Raw genomic sequence first — 18,146 nt, forward strand, 5'->3', positions numbered from 1 at the left:
GCCGCTTGCTCTACATTCTCATTGGTTGAAAAAACTGCAACGAAATCCCCCGCCATCCTGCCCCCTGTAACTTCTACTGTAACGTTGATTTTTAAATAATTTTAAGCAAGGATATTATAATGTATTATTTCAGAGCAACATATTTCATCTATTAATGTAAAATGCTTTGTAGTTTATATTTAAGACATATATGTGCAGTCTCTCTATATGAGCAAGATCTCCTAAAAATAATAACAAACTATTATTAAAATCCTTGCTTAAAATGATTAAAAAATCAACGTTTACTTAATAAATTCCAAATTAAATAAAACAAATATTTTTGTATTGTTTGTACTATTACATTATCAGCTCAGAGCTAGATAACAGATTGGCAGTCTCAATAGAGCTGGAATGAATTTCGGAATACCATAATATATATAGCAACATATACTAATATATATAATTATATATTATTTGATTTTTTTTATAATTTTAAGCAAGGATATTAATAATAGTTTTGTATTATTATTATTATTATTATTATTATTATTATTATTATTATTATTATTATTATTTTAGGAGATCTTAGACTGCACATACATGTCTTAAATATAAACTACAAGGCATTTTACATTAATAGCTGAAATATGTTGCTCTAGAATAATACATTATAATATTCTTGCTTAAAATTATTTAAAAATCAACGTTACAGTAGAAGTTACAGGGGGCAGGATGGCGGGGGATTTCGTTGCAGTTTTTTCAACCAATGAGAATGCAGAGCAAGCAGCATTTGGAATTTAATTGGTCAAATCCTGTTGTCACGTCTGATTGGCTGGAGACTTTTGGCAGCTTTGTTGCAGTGAAAAGCTCCGAGCTCCAGCAGGGACCGATCCTCGAGCACACAGGAGGAATTTGAGCGCGAGTAACAGCCAAATAGCACACGAGGGTGATATATCCGAGAGCGCGCGCGCAGATTCGTACAAGAGGAGAGTTAATCTGAGAGAGAGCATGGTAAATCTGTGTGAGCACACCTATATTTTACACGTGAGCAAATAAAATCCGTGTGAGCACACCTATAATTTACACGCGAGCAAATAAAATCCGTGAACGCTGCATGAAATAGACTCTTGCATTCAAAAACTTTGCTCTCGACTTTTGGCATCTATGTAATGCTGCAGGCCGGAGCCCAAGTGGGCGTGGCTAAAGGGCGGAGCATGTGTCAATCATTGTCGACTGCAGCCAATCAGATACTACACTTTCGTTGTCAATCACTTTTTATTAAGCCAATCCTCAGACAGACCAAGCTGTCCATCATTTTTTACTGCAGCCAATCACCTTAACAGACCTGTTAAAAGAAGGCGGAAACTGCATTGCTACTGGTTAAACGTAGCGCGATTTAAACTTCTGAACAGCGGTGAAGCTGAATGTGTTTTACAAAATACTATATTAACAGTTTAAACACATTTATGTGCTACTGTAGTTAGTCCTGCCTATATGCCGCTCTTAAACAGAAGTAACTGAATGAAAACGTTAGAAAAGCCCTGACTTTAGATATTTTTAAATCAAAGATTAAAATACTCGTTTTTCTGGAATGGCACTTTCGTGATTTTTTTCCTTTATTGCAGTAATTCCAAAATTTCTCCTCGGGGATCAATAAAGTGTCTGTCTGTCTTGCATTAAATCGTGTATACTTATGTGTACGTATATATATATATATATATATATATATATACACACACACACACACACACATACAGTTGTGGTCAAAAGTTTACATACACTTGTAAAAAAACATAATGTTATGGCTGTCTTGAGTTTTCAATAAGTTCTACAACTCTTATTTTTCTGTGATAGAGTGATCGGAACACATACATGTTTGTCACAAAAAACAGTCATAAAATTTGGTTATTTCATAAATTTATTATGGGTCTGCTGAAAATGTCACCAAATCTGCTGGGTCAAAAATATACATACAGCAACATTAGTATTTGGTTACATGTCCCTTGGCCATTTTCACGGCAACTAGGCGCTTTTGGTAGCCATCCACAAGCTCCTGGCAAGCTTCAGGTCGAATGTTTGACCACTCTTCTTGACAGAATTGGTGCAGTTCAGCTAAATGTGATGGTTTTCTTGCATGAACCCGTTTCTTTAGCACTGTCCACATGTTCTCAATGGGGTTTAAGTCAGGACTTTGGGAAGGCCATTCTAAAACCTTAATTCTAGCCTGGTTTAGCCATTCCTTTACCACTTTTGATGTGTGTTTTGGGTCATTGTCTTGTTGGAACACCCAACTGCGCCCAAGACCCAACCTTCGGGCTGATGGTTTTAAGTTTTCCTGCAGAATTTGGAGGTAATCCTCCTTCTTCATTATCCCATTTACTTTCTGCAAAGAACCAGTTCCACTGGCAGCAAAACATCCCCAGAGCATAATACTACCACCACCATGCTTGACAGTAGGCATGGTGTTCCTGGGATTAAAGGCCTCACCTTTTCTCCTCCAAACATATTGCTGGGTGTTGTGGCCAAACAGCTCAATTTTTGTTTCGTCTGACCAGAGAACTTTCCTCCAGAAGGTTTTATCTTTGTCCATGTGATCAGCACCAAACTTCAGCCGAGTCTTAAGGTGCCTTTTCTGGAGCAAGGGCTTCTTTCTTGCACGGCAGCCTCTCAGTCCATGGCGATGTAAAACACGCTTGACTGTGGAGACTGACACCTGTGTTCCATCAGCTTCCAAATCCTTGCAGACCTGCTTCTTGGTGATTCTTGGTTGACTCTTGACCATCCTGACCAATCTCCTCTCGGCAGCATGTGATAGCTTGCGTTTTCTTCCTGATCGTGGCAGTGACACAACTGTTCCATGCACTTTATACTTGCGTATAATTGTCTGCACAGTTGCTCTTGGGACCTGTAGCTGCTTTGAAATGGCTCCAAGTGACTTCCCTGACTTGTTCAAGTCAATAATTCGCTTTTTCAGATCCACACTGAGTTCCTTTGACTTTCCCATTGTAGCTTTTGTAGCTGAGTCTAATCACTGGGTCAAATGAGCCCTATTTAAATGGGCTCATGAGAAGTCAACAGCTGTAGTCAATCAGAATCACTTACAAGAAGTGAAGAGGCCATGACATGAAGCTAATTTGATTGACACAACTCGCTACATCACCAAAATTGACTAATTTTGTTGCTGTATGTATATTTTTGACCCAGCAGATTTGGTGACATTTTCAGCAGACCCATAATAAATTTATGAAAGAACCAAATTTTATGACTGTTTTTTGTGACAAACATGTATGTGTTCCGATCACTCTATCACAGAAAAATAAGAGTTGTAGAACTTATTGAAAACTCAAGACAGCCATAACATTATGTTTTTTTACAAGTGTATGTAAACTTTTGACCATAACTGTACGTATACACGATTTAATGCAATTACTGCAATAAAGGAAAAAAAATCACGAAAGTGCCATTCCAGAAAAACAAGTATTTTAATCTTTAAAAAGTCAGGGCTTTTCTAACGTTTTCATTCAGTTACTTCTGTTTAAGAGCGGCATATAGGCAGGTCTAACTACAGTAGCACATAAATGTGTTTAAACTGTTAATGTAGTATTGTGTAAAATACTTATTCACATTCAGCTTCACCGCTGTTCAGAAGTTTAAATCGCGCTACGTTTAACCAGTAGCAATGCAGTTTCCGCCTTCTTTTACCAGATCTGTTAAGGTGATTGGCTGCAGTAAAAAATGATGGACAGCTTGGTCTGTCTGAGGATTGGCTTAATAAAAAGTGATTGACAACGAAAGTGTAGTATCTGATTGGCTGCAGTCGAAAATGATTGACACATGCTCCGCCCTTTAGCCACGCCCACTGGTGCTCCGGCCTGCAGCATTACCCTTCTCACTTTTGGCAGTAAAATGACGCCATACTGGGGGTGTTTGAAACACGTGAGTTTACGCTGGGAGCTCACACGTTGGAATACCCTTTGTTTTATGAATTAACCATAGACTTAAAAAAAAAAAAAACCTTAGCTAATAATAAAAATGTGTTTTTCAATTAGAATATACACATATGGTGTGCCTTCATTGATAACTAATAGAAAAAAATCGCATTTTTGCTCTTTGTTTAAATCGCCCGCAAAGAACATGCTGGAAAGGGCTATGTGAATAACGTGACAATCAGACCGTTTTCGGTGACGCAGCACGAAAGCAGAAAGCCCCTCCTGCTCAAGAGTGCTGCTCTCTCTCAGTCTAGAAGAATGGCAGAGTCCAGTATTTCAGTAAATCACGATCAGTTCAGCTGTCCAGTCTGTCTGGATCTGCTGAAGGATCCAGTGACTGTTCCCTGTGGACACAGTTTCTGTATGGTGTGTATTAATGGCTGCTGTGATCAGGAGGATCAGAGGGGGATCTACAGCTGCCCCCAGTGCAGAGAGACCTTCACTCCAAGGCCTGTTCTACGCAGAAACAACATGCTGGCTGAAGTGGTGGAGAAACTGAAGAAGAACACAGAACTCCAAGCTGCTTCTCCTGCTCCCCATTACGCTGGAGCTGGAGATGTGGAGTGTGATTTCTGCACCGGGAGAAAACTCAGAGCCATCAAGACCTGTCTGATGTGTCTGGCCTCCTTTTGTGAAGCTCACCTTAAACCTCACTATGAAGTTCCTGCTCTGAAGAAACACAAGCTGGTCACCCAGCTCCACGGGAAGATCTGCTCTCAGCATGACAGACTGATCGAGATCTACTGTCGTACTGATCAGAGTTATATTTGTCAATTATGTGCAATGGAGGAACACAAAGACCACAATACAATCTCAGCTAAACTAGAAAGAACCATAAAACAGGTGAGAAATATACACCTTTTATATGAATAAATTTTAACTTGATTTATAGTCTATACTGTGATGTTTTTCACACTTAAAACTCTTGTTTCAGTTGTTGATTTTAAATATTTGTATTTTTGCAGACAATTGTTTAAAAAACAGGGACAGTTAGTAATTTAAGTAGCCTCAGAGAGCGCCAATAACCATATAACAGCTCTTTAGATAAAAAACAAAGCACTAACTGTACTGCCCTGTCTTTATTATAGAAACTGAAGAGCATAATTCCAAGTTTTTACAACGTAATGGCCAGTGGATGGGGTACCTACCAATTACTTTTAACTGCAGCCTATCAGATGCAATATTTTTGTTGTCAATCAATTTTTATTCAGCTAATGTGTTACATGATATATTTAAAAAAGAAAACGTTAAATACCTTAATAGCACTCGTTTACAACAAATAATATAGGGGATTGACCACACTATGTTTGAATAATGTAGCTAACAAGTAATGTAATTCCCTACGACTACATTTGGCAATACATGATATATTTAAAGACAATCTGTTTTTAAAAAGATTCCAAGTGTAAGTATACCAGTGTTTTGACATTGCTACCGATTGAGTGCTCTCAGCACTGTCGCAAAACAGGAAAGAAATGTGAAATCCATTGAAGAAAATAAAACAATGAGCGCTGGGTTAGCGTAAAAAGTGATTGACACATCCTTGTCCCTTTGCTTATGTTAACTGGTTCTTTAGGCTGCATCACACCCACAATAATAACATTTACTTGTTATTAGAATCATCTGAAAGAGATACATGAGAAACTTCAGCATAAAATCCAGGAGAAGCAGAAGAAGCTGCAGGAGCTGAAACAGACTGTTAACACTCTTAAGGTGAGAACTGATCAGACATTTGATGTATCAGAGGTTTGTCTGGATTTTCTCCAAACAGTGAGAGCTGTGCTGAGACACAATATTTAAGTAAGTGAATAAAAAATAAAACGTTAAATAAATACCTCAGATTAATAGCTCTCCTTTATGATAAATAATATAGGGGATAAACCACAATATGTTTGAATAATGTAGCTAACAAGTAATGCAATTCCCTACAATACACCCAGAAACCCCCGTTTTCTGGAGCTGTCCCCAGAAATATCCCTGTTTTAAACTGTAAAATATGGCTTTCCTCTAGCAGAGGAACCTACTAACATTAAAACCTTACTAATAAAAGCTGCTGGTAAGGTTGAAAGGAGCTTCTTGCTATTCTTAAAAAGATAGCTAAATTAAACTTTTGTTTTTTATTGTGCTTGCACAGTTTTGACTAATCTGAACTAAAATGTTAAACAATAGTTACCATATAGTTAGTACATACATGTTGTTAGCATATGTGGTAGCTCTAAATTATACTGTTTGTTTCCCAATTAAAAAAATAGTATTTGAGCATCAAGCATGTATTTGTAGCAGGCATGAAGAGCTAATGGGGGTCAACCTGCAGATATATGTGAAAAATTAATTGAATAAAAAAATGTACAGGAAGAAGAAGTAGTATAATTGATTGAAGTGAGAAGAGTAAAGGAAATTTACAATTTTCTGTTTGTGGTTCATAGTTTACCATGGTTTCACTCACTCATCATGGTGGGCTACTGTATGATATTCTGCCACATATGATCTTTCATCAGTTGTGTCCTAGGTGTGTAATTTTTGTAGCATTGTGGATGTCACAAAACACATTGAATCTGAAATTTTCAATTTCGCTTTGGCCCACTTGAATGAGTAGCAGGATGTGGTTGAAATCTGACACATATCCAGTTCTAATTAATGTGACTCATGCTGGATAGCCAGATTGGAATTCATGCAATTATCACATTGACATTAATAGATAGGAAGTGGACAACATTTATAAATGAGGTTTTCATCGACAGGATAGTGGGATAACAGCTCCTAAATATTTTGACGGATGTCTTTGGTCCAGTCAGTTTAGAATGCTTGTGTCCGTATAGAACTGCTCAGTGTGATGCAACTGTAGCATTAATGAAACATAAAAAGCCTAAAATTTTAATTTAAAAATGGACACAAATCATAGAGGACCGAATAACATGCCCTTTTTACAGCGAGCTCTTGTGATTCCGGTAACCATGAAAGCAATACTTTACACTGTTTTGTAAATTCTTCAGACAAACCAATGCGTCACATTAAATAGAACGTGAACAGCCAAAAAAACATCAGATTCCGTCCACCCTCACCTGCCGTATGATTGTAGAGTTAGTAATTACTTTTATCAGGTGAGCTTCATCATTTGTTTTTTACAATACAGCAGTTGCCTTGGTCACTGTCCTATCTTTCTTTAATGTCAAAGATGAAACAATAATAAAATAAAATGCAATTTGGGGTGATTCGTAGAACCTTTTAAAACCATCGGCAGATCCAGGTTAATTCTCACAACTACGTAAAAAAAAATCCATGTGTGCACATGTGTGTCAAATTGTGCGTGTGTAACAGCTCTCTGCACAGGCAGCAGTGGAGGACAGTGAGAGGATCTTTACTGAGCTGATCCGCTCCATTGAGAAAAAGCGCTCTGAGGTAACAGAGCTGATCAGAGATCAGGAGAAGGCTGAACTGAGTGGAGCTGAAGAACTCCTGGAGAAACTGCAGCAGGAGATGGCTGATCTAAAGAGGAGACACACTGAGCTGGAGCAGCTCTCACACACAGAGGATCACATCCATTTCCTCCAGGTAACTCTCACTGATCTCCAGAGGAAGCTGCTCCTCATCAAGCTTCTAAAACTCCTCTCAGCAAAAGTTCATGAAGCTCCAATAAATAAAGCTGTCTGGAATCCCAAGTTTCTCTTTAGTCTAATTTGCTCTGAGCTCCTTCATTTCTCTTCTCCACCTTTATCTTCCTCCACTGTGTTTCTTCTCTCTGTAGAGTTTCCAGTCTCTCTGTGTCTCTTCTGGATCTGAGGACTCTCCCAGCATCACTGTCCATCAACATTCCTCATTTGATGGAGTGAGGAAATCTCTCTCTGAGCTGAAAGAGCGACTAGAGGAATTCTGCAGAGAGGAATTCAGGAAAATCCCTCCACATGGTGAGAGCTGCTGTCCTGCTGTCAGACAGAAGAATACAAGTCATTTTATTCAGATCACTGTAGAGAAACAAACCCACTCACATTTCTTTACAGAGCTGCTGATGAGATCCAGGGTTCTCTGTGATTACAGTATTAATATAGACATTCAGTGTGTACCTTTTTAAAATTTACCAACTGGCACGTGAACGTCTTTTCATACATACAGTTGTGGTCAAAAGTTTACATACACTTGTAAAAAAACATAATGTTATGGCTGTCTTGAGTTTTCAATAAGTTCTACAACTCTTATTTTTCTGTGATAGAGTGATCGGAACACATACATGTTTGTCACAAAAAACAGTCATAAAATTTGGTTCTTTCATAAATTTATTATGGGTCTGCTGAAAATGTCACCAAATCTGCTGGGTCAAAAATATACATACAGCAACATTAGTATTTGGTTACATGTCCCTTGGCCATTTTCACGGCAACTAGGCGCTTTTGGTAGCCATCCACAAGCTCCTGGCAAGCTTCAGGTCGAATGTTTGACCACTCTTCTTGACCGAATTGGTGCAGTTCAGCTAAATGTGATGGTTTTCTTGCATGAACCCGTTTCTTTAGCACTGTCCACATGTTCTCAATGGGGTTTAAGTCAGGACTTTGGGAAGGCCATTCTAAAACCTTAATTCTAGCCTGGTTTAGCCATTCCTTTACCACTTTTGATGTGTGTTTTGGGTCATTGTCTTGTTGGAACACCCAACTGCGCCCAAGACCCAACCTTCGGGCTGATGGTTTTAAGTTTTCCTGCAGAATTTGGAGGTAATCCTCCTTCTTCATTATCCCATTTACTTTCTGCAAAGAACCAGTTCCACTGGCAGCAAAACATCCCCAGAGCATAATACTACCACCACCATGCTTGACAGTAGGCATGGTGTTCCTGGGATTAAAGGCCTCACCTTTTCTCCTCCAAACATATTGCTGGGTGTTGTGGCCAAACAGCTCAATTTTTGTTTCGTCTGACCAGAGAACTTTCCTCCAGAAGGTTTTATCTTTGTCCATGTGATCAGCAGCAAACTTCAGCCGAGTCTTAAGGTGCCTTTTCTGGAGCAAGGGCTTCTTTCTTGCACGGCAGCCTCTCAGTCCATGGCGATGTAAAACACGCTTGACTGTGGAGACTGACACCTGTGTTCCATCAGCTTCCAAATCCTTGCAGACCTGCTTCTTGGTGATTCTTGGTTGACTCTTGACCATCCTGACCAATCTCCTCTCGGCAGCATGTGATAGCTTGCGTTTTCTTCCTGATCGTGGCAGTGACACAACTGTTCCATGCACTTTATACTTGCGTATAATTGTCTGCACAGTTGCTCTTGGGACCTGTAGCTGCTTTGAAATGGCTCCAAGTGACTTCCCTGACTTGTTCAAGTCAATAATTCGCTTTTTCAGATCCACACTGAGTTCCTTTGACTTTCCCATTGTAGCTTTTGTAGCTGAGTCTAATCACTGGGTCAAATGAGCCCTATTTAAATGGGCTCATGAGAAGTCAACAGCTGTAGTCAATCAGAATCACTTACAAGAAGTGAAGAGGCCATGACATGAAGCTAATTTGATTGACACAACTCGCTACATCACCAAAATTGACAAATTTTGTTGCTGTATGTATATTTTTGACCCAGCAGATTTGGTGACATTTTCAGCAGACCCATAATAAATTTATGAAAGAACCAAATTTTATGACTGTTTTTTGTGACAAACATGTATGTGTTCCGATCACTCTATCACAGAAAAATAAGAGTTGTAGAACTTATTGAAAACTCAAGACAGCCATAACATTATGTTTTTTTACAAGTGTATGTAAACTTTTGACCACAACTGTACTTACAACCAATGATAAAATGAAAATCGCATTAGGAGTTAAATATATTGCATAAACTATTGAATAGGGACATAGCATAACGTAGTTAACAAAATACTACAAAATAGAACACTGTTCCCGTATGAAAACAGAAAATACCTTTCTGAGTGACTTCTGGATTTAAAATTGGGATAATAGTTCACAGAAACAATAACATGTAAAATTATCTGCTGCAGGTCTGCCACTTTCTTTTTTGCTTTAGTTGTGAATACCTATGGCTGCTTGTCAGGGCATGTGTTCATCTGAGTTAGCTGTATTCTCAATATTGTCAATAACAAGTTTTTTTTTATGCTTTGCTGATCACTTATCTCATCAAACAATGACAAACTTGAATTGATTAGCCAAATACAACTTAGAAGACCGATATCTCTGGTGGAAAATAAACCACATGTCCAGTACTCCCAGGCTCACCAGGTACTGTGAAAAAGGGTTTCCCAAAGCAAAGGGTGTACTTGCACGCGCGCACACACTTACACAAACACCCTGTGTACATGCAAGGCACACATATTCCCCTAAATCATCGGCAAGCGTCCACTGAAGAACCAAATGCCAGAACAGTAATTCAGCACACATCAGTCTGTGAGACGGAGCACAAAGCGCAAAATATAAACATAATATAAGACCTTCAACTTGTAAAGTTTGTAGTGGCATTCGTGTGCACTAATCAAAATGTGATCGTTCTGATATGGGTTGTAAGCAGTGTGAGTATGAGAGTGATGTTAACAGTTTCTGATCTTCTTTAAAAGTTTATAAATGAAACAAACAAAAATATACTTTTAACATTAGTTTCATCTTTTTGTCTGCATAATGATATTAAATAAATAAATAAATATAAATACTGTCTATTGCACTCATTCTGTTGAATTGTTGTTTGTGCGTTTCTACAGATGAAGCAGTTCAGATTTTACCCGTAGGACCTAAAAGCAACCGAGAAGACTTCATGCAATGTATGTGAATCATACACACACATTCACTCACACACAAACACACACATATATACAGACACTATTTTGCATATTATATATTGCAATAATTTACACACACAAACCTTCTGTCACATCCAGGCAAATAAAATGCTGTTTTTCTGTTTTTAGATTTCTTCCGGTTGACTCTGGATCCCAACACAGCGCATCGTTCCCTCATTCTGTCTGAGAATGACAGAATGGTAGAGCGGAGTAAGGAAGACCAGCCATACTCTGATCATCCAGAGAGATTTAAAATTCACTATCAGGTGTTGAGTAAGGAGAGTGTGTGTGGACGCTGCTACTGGGAAGCTGAGTGGAGCGGTGCACGTTATGTGTACATATCAGTCTCGTATAAAGAGATCAGTAGGAAAGGGGGTGGTAATAAGTGTTGGTTTGGAGGAAACAGTGAATCCTGGAGTCTACAGTGTTACCCCTCTCTCTCTTTTTACCACAACAACATTAAGACTTATCTCTCAGCTCCTCCATCCTCCAGAATAGGAGTGTATTTGGATCACAGTGCAGGACTTCTGTCCTTCTACAGCGTCTCTGATACAATGACCCTCCTCTATGCACTTAACACCACATTTACTCAGCCCCTCTACGCTGGATTCAGGGTTGGTGGAACTGTAAGATTATGTGATAAAGTTTAAAACCAAATAATCAATTAATGAATGCATGTTCGTATAGTAAATGTATTAGTAAGTACTGTAAGTGATTCTATAAAATGCTGTCTTTTGAGAAATACAGTACAGTTTATAGTACAATTTACCTTTGCTTTTTTAATGTGTGTTTAAACAACAGTGTATATTAACATTTTTCTAAATTTTGGTACATCTGCAACTTACAGCAGTGATGTTAGATTTAAGAATTTATAAATTAGTGGATCTGCTGTTTGAAGCTGTTTTACAGTGAGAAATAAAACATTTTAACAAATTTCAAAAGGCAGTTTTTGATTTTATTTGAACTACCAGCCTTTCAATAAAAGTTAAGTTTTTTCTACCTGCTGGAAACACCATGTTATTATATGCAAGTGCTACTTTTAAAATATTAAAGAAAACTTCTGGTTTTTTGGTAAAGTGCTCAGTCTACTGTATATAAGTGTGAACCTGAGAACAGTATTTGAAAAATTAAGCATCATCATCTTTTGGACTTTTGGAAACTGGCGGCATTATAACTTTAATTCTACTCAATCCCATATAAGTACACTGTGCAGAAATGTAATTCAGTGTAAAATAATGCATTCAGTATATTAAAAACCAATTGCTTTGCTAATACTGCCATTCAAGGTTTTCTTTATAGAGTAATTTACTTAAAAACTGCCAAGACAAACACGCCTCTAGACTTCATAGATTTAACTTTTATCTTTGCCAACCTAAGAATGCATTTTATCTTATTATTTGGCAGACCAATTCCTACAAGTTTCAGATTTTTGTTGGTTAAATTAAAGTGTCAGTCAAACTTTTTAAAACCATGTGTATAAATATGGTTATGAAATAAGTAGCGAAATAAATACGTTTTAACAAAAAGCTGCAAAAGTTCAGCTTAGAGTAAAATATGTGTATCAATGAGATTATTTATTCAAATAAGGTTTCCTAAAGAATTAATCGTTTAATTGATCATTTAAAGTAGAATACATATACTACGTGTCATTAAATTATAGTAATTGCCATGGTGAACTTTTGGTATTCATAAAATATGTCTGTTATTATGTACATCAGTTTTACAACAAATTTTACTACCAATTTTAGTTTGAGTCTCACAGTATTATAAAACAGCAAGTGTTTGTATTCTCTTATCGTAGGCTATGGAGAGACTCCATGCATAGTTGAATCTAAATAGGATTAAGAATTCAATACAGAAATTTATAAATATTATAAATAATTATAAATTATATAAATAATTTGGATACCTTGTATTTTTCATGAAGCTATGATATGAAATACACTACATTTTAAGATTAGCTGTATTTGCACAAAGTATCGGTAACGGATCAGTATAGCTGATACCAGCCCGAATTTTACTCAGTATCGGATCGGAAAGGAAATTGGTGGCATCGAACATCACTATTGTGTATTGGAGTTTGTGGTGCAGAGAGCGTGGATGTATTTAAAAAAATTAAGGTTAAGAGGTTAAACACTATTTTTTAGTTAACAAATTGAAAGGTTGTGGGTGGGTGGTGTTTGGAGGGGATTGTTTAAACTGAAAATGTTACTGTATACAGAAGTTTGGTTTAATGTCAATTTAACCAAAGCATAATGAGTGTCTATATTAATATTAGTAATATTTAAGAATTCAGTACTACTAAAATGTCTGAAACTAATAGAATGACTGATGAAAACAAATTCAGTTTCTATTATGTCTACTATCTTCCTCCAGAGGACGCTCTCACCTAGTGCTTCTACCTAGTGCTGACTGTTCTGCTGTAGAAACTTTATTCAGGTTACACTTACTTCATCACTAAATCTGATCCTAAAATCTAGTAGCTTACATGGATTTTAGTTCATTAACTGATTTAATGCAGACAGTAAAAAATAAACTGTATTGTGGTGTTTACAGTTTGTCACATTTGAGCTGGGGAGCACCATCATTTACTTGTAATTACAGAGTTAAAGATCAGGCTTGAAAATGTACTAATTCTGTACTTATTTGGGTCCAGTGTTCTAAAAGCAGTTTAATTTGCTTAGATCCTTTTGACAAACCCAGCTCTGATGTTCTGTGTTCAGGCACACAGTACTGCACTACTGATCGTGAATCACTTTGTGATCGTGAACCACTTACAGTAGTGGAAAAGTACAGGAATCCAGCGTATGTGAAACGTCATATCAGCTTATATCAAAACATGGTTGACTGGCAGCTACTTGCCTGACAGGATTGCATTTTTGTGGTCTAGAAAAGAGGTGGTGGCTGATGTCACATGTATCAGAGGAGCAGGCATATGCCAGCTTTTACCTTTGTAGTGTTGGTGGGCATTGCTGGCAATAGGTGGATTTCATATGACTGGAGATTGGCATTCCAAATTGGGGAGAAAGTGGGATAACATTAGAAACTGAATGAAGTAAAATCTATCCTTGTTAAATTTTCTTAAATAATGCTTGTAATGATGTTTAGTTTCATAGAATTTTTCACCTCTTGTCATGAAGACCATGGCCCTCCACAGACAAACAATGCAACAATGTCTTCTTCTTTATCATTACATAATGGTTTGCATTGTTCTTTCAAATGTTTTGTCACCTGCCACGTCCAGGTTTCTTTGTATTGTCTTGTCACAAGATTTTCCTGTAAGTCCTTATGATTTCACTGGAACTGAAATTAATGCTGAGTCATTTGTTCTTGTCATGTAAAATATTTTTGGTTTGTTTCTTTTGAATGGAAAATATAGCCATGATTGACCTAAACTAGTCCAACAGTGTTATTATTTAAACTGTATAGCACATTTCTACACAAAAAATATATTTTACAGACCACATAATGTTTGTTGTCAGCTGGACTGGAAGAATAGCAGTTTTTTTCAGTGCGAACCAAGAGCCGTAGTGCAACTCCCCCCATTAATGGCATATTCTGTGATGTATCCTCATTTCCATTAAAGCTGGTAACTTCTGGCAAATACATGCTGGTTCACTAATAAGCTCCAAGGTTCTTATAACCCTGAAAGGAACTAGTTTAAGAAGCAGAGTTATTTTGGTTGAAAAGTGTTAACTGCGGTCTTAATGTTATTTCATATTATTGTGAAATATAAATGCAAAATAGCTATTCTTAATCTCCTGCCAAACTATCCAAAGAAGTAAAATCATATACATTTGTTACAATATGTCTGAAGGTTATTAGTCCTGATTTTCACAGATGTTTTTTGGTTATAATCATGTAGAGTTTATAATTAAAGTTTGATAAAAACTATAATGAAGAAATCACATATTAGGTCTAAGTTGATGTGAACACAGTTTATGTGCAAGGTGTTTTTGAGCAACTGTGACAGTGTCTTAGGCCAACATTTTGTGCCCATGTCTTAGGCCCAAAATGGTGTAAGAGAACCTCGGACCAAAGTTGTTTGGACATTATTTTAGGCCCAAGTTGTTGTGGCCGCATTTTAGGCTTAATTTGTTGTGGCAATGTTAGCAAGACAAATTTGTTGCTACATATCAGGCACAAGTGGCTGCAACAACAATGTTGGGCTGAATTGGCCTTAAATTGTTGTGAAAACGGTGACGGCAAATTTAATTATTAATGTAAATAGACAAGTTCCATCTCCAGATGTATAATGGAAACCTCACTTCAGATTGCACAGCTCTGAAATGTTTGTCTTAAAAAGAAGGTGTGGTTTAGAGTCGTCCAGGAATATAAATTAGCTTGCAGCGTACTGGATTTCTCATTTGGAGGAGGAAACCCACATCTGCTGGTTGCTGATCACGCCTCTGATCACAATGTCACTCGCTCAGACTTCTGACCAAGTGATAATCACACTGGCTGAGGATCATTCTGATTCCAACATGGGGGAAAGATCTCCTGCTTCATCTCAGCAGAGGCTTAGAGGAATCATAAACCAGCTGATGGCAATATGGCCAACAATTAAAGCTGCCTGTGAGCTCCTTATTGCTTTACACAAATTTCTGGATGCCTCTGGAATCTTGTCTTACTTCAGTTCATGGTTCCAGGACTTGCCTGGTCAGTAAATTGCACTGACTAATGAACACAGCTAAACACACCACAAGACAACAATAGCTACACTTTTTTATTTTGTATCTCTTGTCTCTTAATAAAACTTGTGGTTTGGTTTGTGTAGTTAATATTAATTTTATAAATACATTAGTAAATGTGTTTTAGTTAGTGGCCAAAATGCTGAGGCAAACAATGGTGACCTTCCTGTGCTGGAACAACTGGATCTGTTGTGCTCGGCTGTGACAAGTGAGTCTCCTAAAGGAACGCACATCTGTCCCATCTTGAAGCTGCTGTTCGTCAAAAACCTGAGCCCAAAATGCACATGGAGCTTTCACTGGGCATCTTCAGTGCTGTGCTGAAATTGTACAGTAATGCAACAATTTCACAGGCCTGAATTCAACAACTTCAACTCCAATCTTTATCTTGTGGTTTACGCATACTCTTTTTGGGTGGGGCAGAGTTACATTGTTCTGAGAAGATGAGTCACATCAAGTGACAGAAACTGCATCTGACACTCTTCAGTGCCATCATACTACATGATATGTGGGCCACAAGTGCAAATTTGTTTTCTGGGAGTAAATCAGTGTTCAGTTTTTCCATTAAAAAAATCATAACATAAACATAATCTTCTGCAATTTGCTTTCTTACCATCCTTGGACAACTGTTCCACATTTTGTCCATGTCAATTGTGCTACACAACCTCTTTATTTAAACTAGGTGAAGGTATGATTTCTATATTGCCAGACAAAAGTAGACTAAGGATTTTGAAACAGAATTGTTATATTTTTACAAAAAACAACAAGAACAATTGCCTATTTCTGGAATTAGGTCAGTGTTTTATTTTCTCAACTTTTTGGTGTTTCAGTTTAAATAAAGAAAAAAACAAAAGCATTTTAACTTATGAACATTTTAAAGAACAACTTTAGGGGAGAAGTGGTGCTTGTGTTGAAGATATGGTCACAATGATTTGGATGTGCACTGTAGAGAATGTCCCTAAAAGATGTCCATCAAGACAAGTCCATGTCCATGTTTTTATCAGTAGATGGATCATAGGTATGTTGTTATGTGACATGTTTTGTCATTTGTGTCTGCACATCTCCAGTCAAAGTCCAGTGCTGTTTGTTTTCCAAACTATTCAAAGCACAGTAGAAAAAAAATAAAAATGATATATAGCAATGGCAAGTTGCACAACAATGCTGAGCCAGTGACGTGTCGGTTGTGGTGCCATGAGCCTCTTGAAGATGTCCCTCAGCTTGTCCATCAAAAAATCTCAAAGATTTTGTGAGGCTCACTTGTCACAGACCAGCACAACAGCTCCAGTTGACCCAACACAGTTAAGTAACCATAATTTATCTCAGCATTTTGGCTGCTCAATAAAACAATTTATTTAAAATGAAGTAACACACATATAAACTACAGAAACCAAAACACGGGTACTATTAAGAGACAGATAAAAAAAAAGTGTTGCTATTGTTGTACACACAGTGTGTTTGGACATGTTCATCAGTCAGTGCAATTTACTGACCAAGCAAATTGCAAGTTTATTTTCTCAACTTTTTCGTGTTTCAGTTTAAATAAAGAAAAAAACAAAAGCATTTTAACTTATGAACATTTTAAAGAACAAATTTAGGGGAGAAGTGGTGCTTGTGTTGAAGATATGGTCACAATGATTTGGATGTGCACTGTAGAGAATGTCCCTAAAAGATGTCCCTCAAGACAAGTCCATGTCCATGTCCATGTTTTTATCAGTAGATGGATCAAAGGTATGTTGGTATGTGACATGTTTTGTCATTTGTGTCTGCGCATCTCCAGTCAAAGGCCAGTGCTGTTTGTTGTCCAAACTATTCAAATCACAGTAGAAAAAAAATGATATATAGCAATGGCAAGTTGCACAACAATGCTGAGCCAGTGACGTGTCGGTTGTGGTGCCATGAGCCTGTTGAAGATGTCCCTCAGCTTGTCCATCAAAAAATCTCAACAATTTTGTGAGGCTCACTTGTCACAGACCAGCACAACAGCTCCAGTTGACCCAACACAGTTAAGTAACCATAATTTATCTCAGCATTTTGGCTGCTCAATAAAACAATTTATTTAAAATGAAGTAACAAACATATAAACTACAGAAACCAAAACACGGGTACTATTAAGACACTATTGTTGTACACACAGTGTGTTTGGACATGTTCATCAGTCAGTGCAATTTACTGACCAAGCAAGTCGTGGAACCATGAACTGAAGTAAGACAAGATTCCAGAGGCGTCCAGAAATTTGTGTAAAGCAATAAGGAGCTTACAGGCAGCTTTAATTGTTGCCCATGTGTGCGCCAGGACACACTAAAGCACAGCGGCTCACGGGCCGGGACACACTACAGCACAGCGGCTCGTAAAGGTAAAAAAAAAGCTCTATGTCACAGTATCACATGACACTGTGTGGGTCAGTGTTTGTTTTTTATTTTATATATTAAAAGGTACACAGTAAATACAAAGCCAGTGTCACAAAAGAACTAAATTAACTCACTAAAGATCTCATGACAAAGATGTGATGGAAAAAGGACGGATATTGTAACATAAGTAAACTTTTGTAAAAGATAGTAAAAAGTGATCAGGAAAAAAAAAAGAAATTCTGCTTATTTCCCTTGATTCCCAATTTTTCCCTTGTATTTTTGACATCACATACTTTAGACAAACACCAGTTTCCCAATGTTCAGTAATGACTACAGAGTCAATACATCAGTGCCTGGGAGACGGAGGCCTTTTAAAGCACG

General features: G+C 37.4%; 1 protein-coding gene across 2 annotated transcripts; it reads left to right on the top strand.

Moving 5' to 3' along the window:
• Nucleotides 1-3,678: 3,678 nt before the first annotated feature.
• LOC107197936 (E3 ubiquitin-protein ligase TRIM16-like) lies at nt 3,679-11,728 on the top strand. 2 transcript variants are annotated; one of them, XM_049466599.1, is made up of 6 exons: nt 3,679-4,811; nt 5,586-5,681; nt 7,287-7,520; nt 7,714-7,873; nt 10,652-10,711; nt 10,859-11,728. In XM_049466599.1, the coding sequence occupies exons 1-6, from the start codon at nt 4,227-4,229 to the stop codon at nt 11,377-11,379; spliced, it is 1,656 nt and encodes a 551-aa protein (XP_049322556.1). In that variant the 5' UTR covers nt 3,679-4,226; the 3' UTR covers nt 11,380-11,728. The 2 variants fall into 2 exon arrangements, with proteins under 2 accessions (XP_049322556.1, XP_049322557.1); XM_049466600.1 differs by having other exon boundaries at nt 7,299-7,520.
• The last annotated feature ends 6,418 nt before the right edge of the window (nt 11,729-18,146 follow it).

Source organism: Astyanax mexicanus, chromosome 1 (assembly GCF_023375975.1).
Source record: "Astyanax mexicanus isolate ESR-SI-001 chromosome 1, AstMex3_surface, whole genome shotgun sequence".
In the NCBI taxonomy this organism is placed as follows: domain Eukaryota; kingdom Metazoa; phylum Chordata; class Actinopteri; order Characiformes; family Acestrorhamphidae; genus Astyanax; species Astyanax mexicanus.

Coding starts and splice junctions, on each gene's coding strand:
- LOC107197936 (XM_049466599.1), top strand. CDS start 4,227: ATGGCAGAGTCCAGTATTTCAGTAAATCACGATCAGTTCAGCTGTCCA. Junction 5,682..7,286: donor AGACTGTTAACACTCTTAAG/GTGAGAACTGAT, acceptor CGTGTGTAACAG/CTCTCTGCACAGGCAGCAGT. Junction 7,874..10,651: donor CAGGAAAATCCCTCCACATG/GTGAGAGCTGCT, acceptor GCGTTTCTACAG/ATGAAGCAGTTCAGATTTTA.